The sequence below is a fragment of the Glandiceps talaboti genome, chromosome 2 (assembly GCF_964340395.1).
Source record: "Glandiceps talaboti chromosome 2, keGlaTala1.1, whole genome shotgun sequence".
In the NCBI taxonomy this organism is placed as follows: Eukaryota; Metazoa; Hemichordata; class Enteropneusta; family Spengelidae; genus Glandiceps; species Glandiceps talaboti.
The window spans coordinates 17,431,119-17,444,721 of NC_135550.1; the positions used below are offsets into that span (position 1 = coordinate 17,431,119).

The window sequence follows — 13,603 nt, forward strand, 5'->3', positions numbered from 1 at the left end:
TCAATATTTTGTCTCATGAGAATGTCCATCGAGCAGAAAATAGTGTAGAATATTTTATTTTCACTGGAATTACCATTGAAAACAAATGGTAATAAACATATTTTAGAATTTCACAGGTAATTTATGTTGTACTCTGTCTTACTTAGTTGCATGAAAAGTGAGGAAAAAATAGTTTTCACTTGAAATAAAGTTTCAGATAAATAGTGTTTTCCAATCATAGCATACTAGTATTTGATGTAAATGTTCTACACTACAGTCAATTCCGACAAGAAAAGACAAATACAATTAAAGGGACAGTATCTGTAACTTGATGATCTTTTTTCAATACTTTTGTTCTGTGTGTCAAGTGCAGTTTCTTGTTCTACTTGTTGAAATACCCTATATTTGGCTTGCCAACACAGTCTGTATATGTGTAAAGTGCACTGTTAATGTTGATAATTTTAGTCCAGACTAAAATTCACTTGTCAAAAATTAACAATGCAGTTTGTACATCTACAGGCTGTGTTTACAAGCGTTTGCCAAATACAGGTCCTGGAGTGTTTCAGTGTGCGTTATGGAGTCGAACGAGAAACTAAAAACTGTAGTTGATACACAGAACAAACATACTGAAAAAAATCATCAAAAGTTACAGCTACTGTCCCTTTAATCTGTCCACATCATTTCCATCCATCTATCAGTGAATTTGTCATTTTGAGATGGGGGGGGGGGTGTTGTCAGATTTTAGAATTTGGGATTGGGGGTAGGGTTAGATTTTAGAAAAAGCAGTGGGGGAGGGTCACATTTTACAGCTCAAACATACCCCCCCCCCCCCCGTAGTTACTGAAGGCTCTCAAAGAAATACTGCACGCCTTAGTCAGTTGACCCAACCTGCATATGAGGGCATATTTCCCAAGCAAAGTTGTCGGCTGTTGAGAACACGTGATGTCTCGATACGTTACACACCACAGGCACTCGAATCAATCTGTATAGTAATAAGGGTAATCGGGGTTAGCAGTTCAAATCGAGAATACGGCTCGCCGTATCTTCACACCTTCTCTTCTACTACATGTATACAGATTGATTCCAGCTAGTGCCTCACATGTGCGTTACGGTATACACTGCACTCAGTACAATCAATGAATCACGACGATGGATCTACCGAAGCAGTTACCGTTCCTTATTTCATATTGGCCACATATTTTAGCCGGTTTTGTCGGTTTTGCACTCTTCCAAGTATTTAAGAATATCTTCCAGAATAGAGGTCAAAAGGCGGAATGTGGACACCTGAGCAGGAATGGAAAGTTGGACAGCAACGACCTAAGCCTTGTGCAAGAGGGCATCAGTGAAACAGATCTAAAGAGTAACCTAGATTCGAATACATCAGACTACATCCTGAATGAAGACGATTTCAATCACATACCCTATCAAGTACCGAAATACAGCCAGGAAGAAGCCATTCAAAGGAGTAAAGAATTCTATGAAGGGATGAACAAGCGGCGCACCGTGAGGTACATTAGTGACAAATATGTACATCCAGAAATAATTGAACACGTCATCAGAACTGCGGGTCAGTAAAATTTGGCATGTTTTACATGTACGCCAATCTGATTAAAATCCGGTGCAGATGTAGGCTAATCGTTCATTGCTATTTTACCTTCGTTATTTTGCCTGAATTTGCCCTTCGTGGTACATATGTTTACGTTTTTATCTTGATCGCCTCCTCTATCGGATTTTAATCAGATATCCAGATGCATTTGTTTCCCGAGTTATGTCTCAGAATATTTCTATCAGAATACAACAAAATGTCAATAATATCGTTAATATTGACGTACATAACCAACTATATACGAAAGGGGTAAAATTACACTTGTTTCTGTGATCGCGCAGGTTCACTCGTACTCACTGCGAAAGATTAAGACACGTGATGTACGTCAATATTAACGATATTATTGACATTTTGTTGTATTCTGATAGAAATATTCTGAGACATAACTCGGGAAACAAATGCCTGTGGGTGTGACCTCCTTTTTAGGGTCACTGTGCAGTACCATTAATATTTGTCTGTGCACCCGTACCCATGTCTGTATTTATAGAATCTCCCCTAAATCCATGGTGCAAGTCGAGTCGTCTTGTTTGAAAATTGTTTGAGTGAATGCAGCCCTGAGTGAATGGTTACATGTGATCATATACAGTGGGGCCCTAGCCGCGCTCCACTGTCTATGGTTAGGGACCGGTCAGTTTCTCCAGCCGGGGGGGGGGGGGATTCTTAAATCGGGCCGACAAAAAGTCACTGACACCCCCCCCCCCTGTACGGTAAAAACAAAAACAGGCTGAACCCCTGTCACTTAATTCTAAAACATGATGACACCCCCTTCCCCCCCCCCCCCATAATATTCCCATGACAGGACAGGACATGGGATCCTGTCCTAGAGTATCAGTCATCAATCCGAGAGGGAAATCCTCAAACCCGAAAATCTACTGACGTAACTTCCAGTAATATAAATACATTGTAAATATCAACCTGCCGCCATGCCTATCGTCTCACTTCACCGAGTCGCGAATTCGGCCGGGAACGATCGAAGCACGCTGTATTTAATAAACCACTTCAAGTTTATACCTTGAGTCAAACAGGTTGTTTATTCATCACTGTGCACTTTTAATGAGCCGATCAATGTACAGATTATCCCTAGAAACGACGAGCAGATAAAATAAATCCAGTCGCTGCACGACGTTATTGTCGTTAACATTGAGGCCAAGATCAGCTGTCTTGAAAAGCAGCGTTATTGTTATGCAAATTAGACACAGAGGCGCATATGAAACGAGAAAACGTTAGTTCTTATCTTGTTTCCGATATTTTCAATATACTGGTATAATATAATAGCGATAAACCACCCCCTGGGGAAGGTATACCACTCGGTTTTGACCAGTGAACTCAATATATGCACTCGCTATCGCTCGTGCATATATTTCGTTAAATTAATCCCTTCTGACAAGTTCATACTGACGAGTAGAACAATTTAGATTAACTTCTTTTATAAACTATCTATGAAGATTACAATTACAAAACCTTCAAGTTCACTTTTGCCCCAAAGTGCAATATAAGTGAAGCATTGATTGTGAAACAGCCAATCATTCACATGACATGTTCTGTAACTAGTGTGGTAGCTAGGTAATATATGGAATGCATATGTATATGTATAGTTATGTTTGAACTAAGGGACAGGTTCAGTTTCTTCAACCTGTGGGGGGGATTTGTAGGGGATGGGGTCACCCCGTTTTTGAAATTGGCAGATGGGGGGGGGATGCTGTTTTGAAAATTGTGGAGGGGGGGGGGTTATTGTGTTTTGGATTGTGATGGAAGAAAAAAATCCTTTTCTACAACTTGGCATATAGCCTTGTCTGAAATGTGGTACATGTAAATATTTGTTTTTGTCCCTGTTTCTTACATGAATTCTTTAATATTACTTATTAGTTCAAACATAACTATACATATACATATACATGTATTACCTAGCTACCACAATTTTAAAAACAGGGTGACCCCCCCCCCCTCTCCAAATACCCCCCCCCCCCCCCCCACAGGCCAAAGAAACTAACGAGTCCTTTAGTTCAAACATAACTATACATATACATATACATGATCCAAAACACAATGACCCCCCCCCCTCCACAATTTTCAAAACAGCATGATCCCCTCCTGCCAATTACAAAAACAGGGTGACCCCCCCTACAAATCCCCCCCCCCACAGGTTGAAGAAACTGAACCTGTCCCTTAGTGTGTGTGTGTGTGTGTGTGTGTGTGTGTGTGTGTGTGTGTGTGTGTGTGTGTGTGTGTGTGTGTGTGTGTGTGTGTGTGTGTACGACTTAAACTCAGAAACCACCAGATGGATTGCTTTGGTGTTTGGTGGGGACATTTATTACTTTTGGTGTCGAGAAGAGAAAGCGTTCAAAGCAAAATGATTGCATGTGATTTAAGTCAAATAAAGTCATCGTCAGTCAAAAAACTTAAACTCAAAAACTACTGAGCAGATGGTCTGAAATTTGGAGGGAACGTGCTGAGGGGTGCATAGATTAATATTTGTTCGTGATATGATGATTCCATCAATAACATGCAAATTAGGCTAGAAATGTGTCTTTTTGGTCACAAATCTTTATTTCCAAAATTACTGAGCAGCTTGGACTGCAATTTAATTATTGATTATTGTATGTCAATCTTTGACCTGAGTAACTGAAAGCGATTTTCCATATATACACTGTGGACAATAAAGTTATTTCTATTCTATTCTATTCTAATCTAGTCCATGTGACTTTACTCTTGGCAAATCACCAAACAGCTTTAGATTGAAATGTGTGATAAACATTAAGAGTTTAATACACTGGAAAAAAAAGTCAAGCTCCTGGTTTATTCATTTCAGGTACTTCACCAAGTGGAGCACACATGCAGCCATGGACCTTTGTTGTAATTCAAGATCCGGAGATCAAGTCTCAAATCAGATTGATTGTAGAAGCTGAAGAGGAAATCAATTACTTTCAGAGAATGGGTGATAAATGGGTAAATGATCTGAAACCGTTGAAAGTCAACTGGCAAAAGGAATACCTTGAGAAAGCTCCTTATCTGATCCTTGTATTTGAACAAGTTCATGGCTTCACAAAAGATGGTGGAAAACAAGTGCACTACTACAGTCGTATCAGTGCGTCAATAGCATGTGGTATACTGTTGACAGCAATACAGGTATGATATATTAGTTCACATTTCATTGCAAATTGTTATTATATAATCAGCTCACATCTATAATGCACATCTGCTATCCAGGTCTCAGCAATTGTCTCATTCAAAGTGAAAGTTAGTTTATACAATAACCAGGAAGTCTATCATTTCACTACCCTGTGTAAACACATGACAGTAGTCTCTTCTATGAAGGGCTGCCCAACATCTTGTTATGTGTATGCATGTAGCTATATCACAACAAAGAAATAGTAAGCTCTAAAAATATGCTAGTGTTGCAGGTGATCCATGATATGCAAATTGTATTTAACAGGTGATCCACGATATGCAAATTTCATCTAGCAGGTGATCCATGATATGCAAATTGTATCAAGCAGGTGATCCATGATATGCAAATTACATCTAGCAGGTGATCCATGATATGCAAATTGTATTTAACAGGTGATCCATGATATGCAAATTGTATTTAACAGGTGATCCATGATATACAAATTACATCTAGCAGGTGATCCATGATATGCAAATTGTATTTAACAGGTGATCCATGATATGCAAATTATATTTACCAGGTGATCCATGATATGCAAATTATATTTAACAGGTGATCCATGAAATGCAAATTATATTTAACAGGTGATCCATGATATGCAAATTGTATTTAACAGGTGATCCATAATATGCAAATTGTATTTAACAGGTGATCCTCGATATGCAAATTATATTTAACAGGTGATCCGTGATATGCAAATTACATCGAGCAGATGATCCTTGATATGCAAACTAATAGGTGATCCATGATATGCAAATTACATCGAGCAGATGATCCTTGATATGCAAACTAATAGGTGATCTGTGATATGCAAATTACATCGAGCAGATGATCCTTGATATGCAAACTAATAGGTGATCTGTGATATGCAAATTACATCGAGCAGATGATCCTTGATATGCAAACTAATAGGTGATCCATGATGATGATCCATTAGCAGGATTGTGTACCATGAATACATCAATCGTCAACCCCTTCTGAATTCATTATTACTCTTGATATTCTTCTTCGTCTACATCTATTTCAGAATGCAGGATTATGTACTGTTACTTCTACCCCACTGAATGCAGGACCAACCGTTCGTCAACTCCTTCAAAGACCAATGAATGAGAAGCTTCTACTGTTACTGCCTGTTGGCTATCCTACAGAAGATGCTACTGTACCAGATTTAACCAGAAAACCCCTCAAAGACATCATGGTAATGATGTAAAACAAAGACGCGATGAGATGAGATATCAGTGATTTATTTTAGCAGTATTGATTTGTAACAATGCCAAGGTTTATCTGGGTCTACTCACAGACCTTCCATTGGTGGAGGGTCTATATTCTACTAAAGTGTGCCTTAATTCACTTTTAACCTTCACTAACTGTAACTTTTTTTCCGATCAGACAACCAACAATTTATTCACTGAAAATTGTTAAATACCAATTATTTGACACTATACATGTTGATTAGTATGCTTATCACATAAATACATGCAAATCTTCACCTGTGTGATGTCAAACAGGGCAGATCAGAAACCCACATATCACCCCTGTTCTACCGAAGTATTTTTCTCTCTACTGTTCGAGTGTTCCTGCCGATCCTACGCTTCGATGAAGTTATCGTAATAATTACAGTATGTGCTTTCAAAATGTAAATGCACACATTACGTTACATATATCCTTGGGTGGCATGAGTTTGATACGTAGAATATTACATGTCCATCGCAAAGGTTTATAACCGATAATTTTGGTTCAGAAACCACAGCACAGTATGACCGGTACCGTGGAGGTAAGCTTGACCTTGCGACAGGTCACACGATTACATGATTTGCATAGCTGCTGGGCACCAATTTTTAATATGCGATGAAGAACATAGTACAATGAAACGATGCAGTATTCGTAAAATTTGATTTAAAATTAATTTTAGAAAAATATGGAGGAATACTTAGTTATGTGATAAATATATAATCCCATGAAATCAATGTTAGTTTTACGTCATAATGCTCCTCGTATTATTCCACGGACTACAAATTCTCACCTACTGGATCAATTTTGTATTAGTTCGCGGAATCGTACTCGGAGCATTATGACGTAAAACTAACATTGATTTCATGGGATTATATATAAATAAGTAGTACAGCAACTGGTTGAAATTGTGAGCACATTGGTCCAGGAGTGCTTATTTTTGGGTGGAGACCCAAAAAATCAATTTGCTTGGATTAATTGATAATGTTATGTGTATTATGAGCTCCACAAAATTGTTTACCCACAGATGATTCACTACAGTTCAGGGTACATATTATGAGTATATGTGTGAGAGTTTCAAAAAATGTCTCAGTTGCTGCTAGTGAAGCTTTGATATATTAATATTTCCCCAGTTGTGTTGGATAGTACATCACATATATATTCCATTCCTAAAAGCCCACTTTGAAAAAGGATTAAACATTTGGTGTGAAAACAGTTGTCTGACAAAGCTATAGAAAAACTTTGGCCCAGAACAAAAGAATAATCCTATGTAATCCTTATGGCTCCACTGATAAGATAACACTAATGTAAGAACAGCCAGTAAAGTGAAGACTGATGACAGGCTAAATCTCTGAAATGACCCAATTACTGAATCTTGCAGTCTACACAGAACCACAGACAAGAATGTATTCTTGTCTGTGACAGAACTATGCAGATCCAAAAGGAGAATGTACAAGGAAGATTGATTTCTGTATACTTCCATATTCCATATTTTAGTGAATGTTTTCTTGAAAGATTTATATTGACAAATGATGCATCAATTTTTATGTAACTTTAGTATCATCATGCTTTTGGGGAGCATTTTCCATAATTAATAGTATCAGTTTGGAGAGTTTGTTTAAGTCGAGAAGATGGAAATTGAGATGAAATGATCGGTGTGTTTTAATACATTGATCAAACTTACATAGTTCATGACTGTTACTCATATGGACTTTTTTATATTTTAATAAGTGATATTGAATTTTCATCAGTAATATATATAGATTTGCATGTTGTTTGCAATTTTTTTTTATAGAGAATGATAATTATTTCCCTGTTGCCTCTGTTTTTTTTCTTACTTGAAGTGACAGTATTCCTTATTATTAGATAAACACAAGTTAAAAACATACCAGGCAGTATTATAGCCATTTCAGATCTTATTTGTTATTGGGTACACATGGTGTAAGCACATGCTGCAGAGGTCACAGGGTCAACTGAAATACATACCAATTGAGTCATGGGGGGGGGGGGGGGGGGGTTGTTTCCAAAACACACACCAAATTCACATTCATGTACCTGTTATTATTGACAAGTCAGGTACATGCAGTGATTCATTTCAGACATTTTATATGGGTTGACTTTTGACAAGAAACGTTTATCATGTTTTGGTGGCTTGGTATGTTATTTACTCCCCAATTGTTTTTTCTGTGGATAAAAATGTTGTAACTACTTGATTGTATGCACCTAGAAAATATCCAATACATCTACATGAATACTAGAGAAGAAGAACGAGTGTAAATTATGACTGTGAACTTTATTAGAAAAAAATATTAATTGGATATTAGACAGCCATGTCAGGAAGATAATAGTAATGATAGACTAATGTGGAGTTTTTATGTGAGGACTATTAACATGAGAAACTTTAAAAATCATTCAAAGAAGCATCAGAGAATAAAAGTGTATTTGTTTATCATTCATGTACACTGCTAACGTTTGATTATTGCAGTTAAAAAGTTCATTTTATTATTTCATGCTTTTGTTGTATTTTATACATTTTAGAGGAAACGCCTAACAATTATAATATAAATATGTACTGTAAATTATACTTATGTTATTGATATTGCATTCACTAGAATGATATTGTGGAGGGATGCCACAGTAAATTATAGTTATTTTATTGATACTGCATTCACTAGAAATTCAAATATGGTTGCAACTTGTGCAGCGCTAGAGTTAAGCATGAGGAACCGAAGCCTACCCTGGGAAAACCTGCATTGTTCAGTTGGGTCAAACTGAACATCACCCTTCTTACATACAGGCCAGAGAAATATTTAATAAACCCCAGCCAACTGTGGGTAGGTTCAAACCCAGATGGCAGTGGTAAAGAGGCAAACAAGTTAACCGCTGGACCACTGACAATATATCACATGCAGGCTATATTGGAAGATGGGTACTTAATTTAAGCATGGATGTTATTTGTAAAAGTTGATCCTCCCCCAACTAGCTACCTGTCTTATCTTAACTTCTCTTCTATTTAGTTTTCATGCGATACTAACAGTTCAAACTTGCTAACATGGAAACATGGCAAAACATGCAGACATAGACAAATTACAGTCATTTCTTTTTAACAAACTTCAAAAAGGAATATATTTGATCATAGATAAGCCCAACCCAGATTTGTTCCATTCCATTACTGTCACTATTAAACAAATTTAATGAGTTACTCTTCAAGGTTTCCTGCACCATAAAACATAAGGCAAAAGAAAAAAAAATAATTTATGACTACTTACAAAATTATTACAGAAATAGAATATGGAAAACCATATGTAAACAGTATATAATTTATATGCAGTACATAACCTGATAGCGGGGATTGATGTTAAATCAATTTTAGCATAAAATAGTCAAATTATAAAATTGTAATATTTTGATGAATCACTATCTTGTTGACCCCCCCACACACACTGTCACATATCTGCTGCCATCCGGTAGTACAGTGGCAAGGATTATACCACACACAAGCCAAGTTATTATCTTTGTACAGATAGTATGGATTATATACCTTGGGTGTTCTATGCCACAACAACCTGTGTCTACTTAACTGGGGCTATGACACTCAAAATACTATGAGTCAAATTTAAAGAACCATTATTTTTCATATTTATGCTTGAGGAGGCATATTATTCCACAATATTTTTCTACATTCAGCTGAAAAATACTCATAATCTAAGGGTTTGTCTCGAGTCTAGAGACTCATTGAGACAAGGCTCCTTAAGTCAGTTGTATTTTTCTTTGTTAAAAGAAGAAAAATATTGGGGAATATCTGACAGTAACTTGTTGGCCCATACACACACCATCACATGTACAGCACTGTGATAAGGACAGTATCTTGATCCCCATACACACGCCATCACATGTACAACAAGGACAGTATCTTGATCCCCATACACACGCTATCACATGTACAGCACTGTGACAACAGGATAGTATCTTGATCCCCATACACACACACGCTATCATATGTACAGCACTGTGACAACAGGATAGTATCTTGATCCCCATACACACACACGCTATCATATGTACAGCACTGTGACAACAGGATAGTATCTTGATTCCCACACACACATCCATCGTATGTACAGCACTATTACTTTATCTTTATCTTACAACAAAGACAGTATCTTGATTCCCATACACACCCCATCACATGTACAGCACTGTTACAACAAGGACAGTATCTTGATTCCCATACACACGCCATCACATGTACAGCACTGTTACAACAAGGACAGTATCTTGATCCTCATACACACGCCATCACATGTACAGCACTGTTACAACAAGGACAGTATCTTGATCCTCATACACACGCCATCACATGTACAGCATAGTAACAACGATATTAAGCCTCTAGTGAAGTACACAAATGACAGGAAATAAATCTGTCCAGGGTCGGACAAAAGAAATCCTAATCACCTTTTGTCTGTGCATTCATCGATTCAGACACATAACTCTGTCCCCAATGTGTGCAGTCTGCTGTAATTTAAATGGATACACTGACCACACAATAAAAAAACCGCTGGCAAATCGTCGACTTTGTGCACAGAGTATTGCTGTCTAGGGATTAAGATGGTTGATAAACACGATAATAAAATGAGAATAGACGAATTCTATTCTATGATACCAAGTAGGTAATCAACGTCATTATATAACACAGATTTACTCCCATTTCAAAAATCTGTGAAACAAGTAGGTTTTTTAAATGGCTTTTACTGATTTACTAGTATAGTTGTAGACTGTTTATAAATACAATATGTCATAAAATGAAATATGGGGATGGCACATGTCCAGTGACTGTTTATAGCTGCCATTGTTGGCTGGCATACACATCACCCGTATGTGGGTTTGCAATACTAGATATGTTATCAATCATGATGGGGAGATTCACAGCTTGTTGAATTCTGTGAAATCAAGAGTGAAAGTATCATTTCTCTTTTAATATGAGTCATCATATTTGATATAACATTCTGCTTTTTTCTTTTATTTCTATAATTATTGAAAATCTGTAAGTTATATGGAATATGAAAGGCAAACAGTTACATCAGGGTTTAATTTTATGAAGAACATAAAACAACAGAACCATGCATGCTATCACCAACCTGTAAATTGTATCATAAGTGGACCTGAATTTCTATAATCTCTCCATAAATCATACCTGTGTTATATCCCCATACAATAGTAAACCCCACAAACTGATACTCAGGCAACATAAAAACACCATCTCCTAGCAAATAGTCATATTGTGCAAGGTTGGATGTGACAATTTGCCGACATACAAACATGTTTTATTCCAAGTATTAAAAGCCTTAATCAATAAATGAATTAAATCCGATGTGGTGATACCATTTATATAACATGATTGTACCCCAAAAGAATGTTTATCACATGATTTATAACTATTATAAATGCGTAAATTTGGTCTATGTAGTGGCGATAGACAAATGTTAATATTTCAAGGAGAAGTTGTCATGGTGTTTGTTTGTCTGTCTGTCTATCTGTTTCAATAATCTTCTCTTTGCAATAGGATTCTTTGTACAGATTCCCATGTATTTAGACCTACTTGGACAGGCTAGAGGGTACAGCTAGCTAGGGCAATCTAACAACACAATGATTCACCATTATAGTACACCTGTTCCAAGGTGTGCTCTATCTTCGGTGTAGGAGGCCATCTCTAGCTGTACGTAAGGTATAGGTTTGACTTTGAGCCAAAGTTTCACTCAAAAGTTACATATTATGTGAAGTGAATGATTATGTAACTTAAGTTTCTTCTCTTTGTTGTAGAAGTTGATGCATAAATAAACAACACATGCTTACGATGCGTTCATTTCATGTCCAAGAAAACCACATCATTTGAACTGTGCATAGAAAAAAAAGATTGAAATGGTAATCTTTGCTTCAGAACTGTCATAACTATGACATTGTTTTTAGTAAACAGGAAATGTAGATATTGATACACATAACACATGATTAGTTGAAATTTGAAATTCCAACGTTTGAATCAGTGCAAGCCTGGAGTGGCATAGAAAGAAGGTGTTAATTTATCAACACCAGAGAGATTAAAAATACACTGTAGTGTACATTTAGTATGTGATGATTTGTAGTAGACATCATGGTAGCTAGGAGATTTGTCCACTTCATGTAGCCATGACAACAAATGTCTAAGTATATGCAGCAGAATTCAATTACTGTTATTCATTTAGATATAATTATATTTTGATGTTTAATTTTATTTGCTCAAAATTATTGCTTGAAGTACCTTTAATCTAAAATACATGCTTCCCTTATTAACATAAAAACTTGTGAAATGTCTTGAAATGTTATTATTGTATGATATATATGTTAAATGTTCTAAATGGCCATTGCTGGATTTTCAAAGAACCAGTATAAATGTATGCTTATGTTATGAAAGTCACACTGTGTCTCTTTTTAATTATCATTGTCTCATAAGAAGTCAAAATCTCTATCCCCAAGTGAATCTATTCAAAACCAATTCACACTGCATCAATTCATTTAAATTGGTTTCTGTCCCCAACAATTGTATTTGAATCAATTCACTTGTGCTTTTTCATCCAATTTTGAATTGTTTCAAAACCACTCCAACTCCAAGCTTTGTGTATGCGAGGACAGGATGAACTGACATCAAAGTATGATTTCGAACCAATTCAAAATTTCTACATAGGGACAAGGCTATCATGCCTGTATGTCAATCTGATTTTATATTAAAAATATTTCTTCAGAAAGGGTTCTACTTGTTTCATTTACCATATTTCATGTGTCTAGTATTTTTTCCCTTGGATCCCTGCTTCATGCGACTTGTATAAATTTACTCCCACTAGGCAGAGACCTTAATGACCTTTACATACAATCAAACTGACAAGAAATAGTGCCGAACTATGAAAGTTTTTTTTTTATATGCAATTTGTTACAGAACATTCTAGAGTGGCTTGAAGTGTATTTTCAGTCAAACTGGTTAGTTCCAGTCATGACGTTGTCAGAGTTCATGCCTCTAGTAAGTATTACCTTTTTATCAAGTGGTGTGTTGTGACACATCATGTCATGCACAACAGTGATACAACTCTAGAATGGTAGGCAACATAGGAATGTGTGACAGGTTGAGTGATAAGGAGTCATGTCAGGTGACAAATCTACTTTAGTTGCACATCTGACTTGATTATGATTGAAACGGTTCCTTCTTAAAATGGGGGACCTAATCCTATGTTACATGCTGTATAAACTGTGCTAAAACTAGGAAACTGAGTGACATCGTGATTTTTGTGTGCTTGTATGTTTTGGAGAGCGAATTTAAGAAATAAAATTCCAAAATATATTTATTTTGAGAATTATTTCAAGTAGTCCTGAAAATAAATACAACCCAACCTCGTCATTGTGCTTTGAACGTTACAACGGATGTGTATACTAGTAGAACAAATGAACATTAGTTATTTTACTATATGTGTACTTAAATACAAAATACTACAGCTATAGAGTGAGATTAATGGGGGGGGGGGGGGGGGGGTGTAACTCAAATTTTAACTCCATTGAATTATGTTCAATTCAGATTTGCATATTTTGTACAT

General features: G+C 36.4%; 1 protein-coding gene across 1 annotated transcript; it reads left to right on the forward strand.

Annotated features, from left to right (window-relative positions):
- Positions 1–1,128: 1,128 nt before the first annotated feature.
- LOC144453460 (iodotyrosine deiodinase-like) lies at positions 1,129–6,025 on the forward strand. The gene is made up of 3 exons (XM_078144765.1): positions 1,129–1,546; positions 4,395–4,711; positions 5,782–6,025. Exons 1-3 carry the CDS (start codon positions 1,129–1,131, stop codon positions 5,962–5,964), a joined length of 918 nt encoding a protein of 305 aa, XP_078000891.1. The 3' UTR covers positions 5,965–6,025.
- The last annotated feature ends 7,578 nt before the right edge of the window (positions 6,026–13,603 follow it).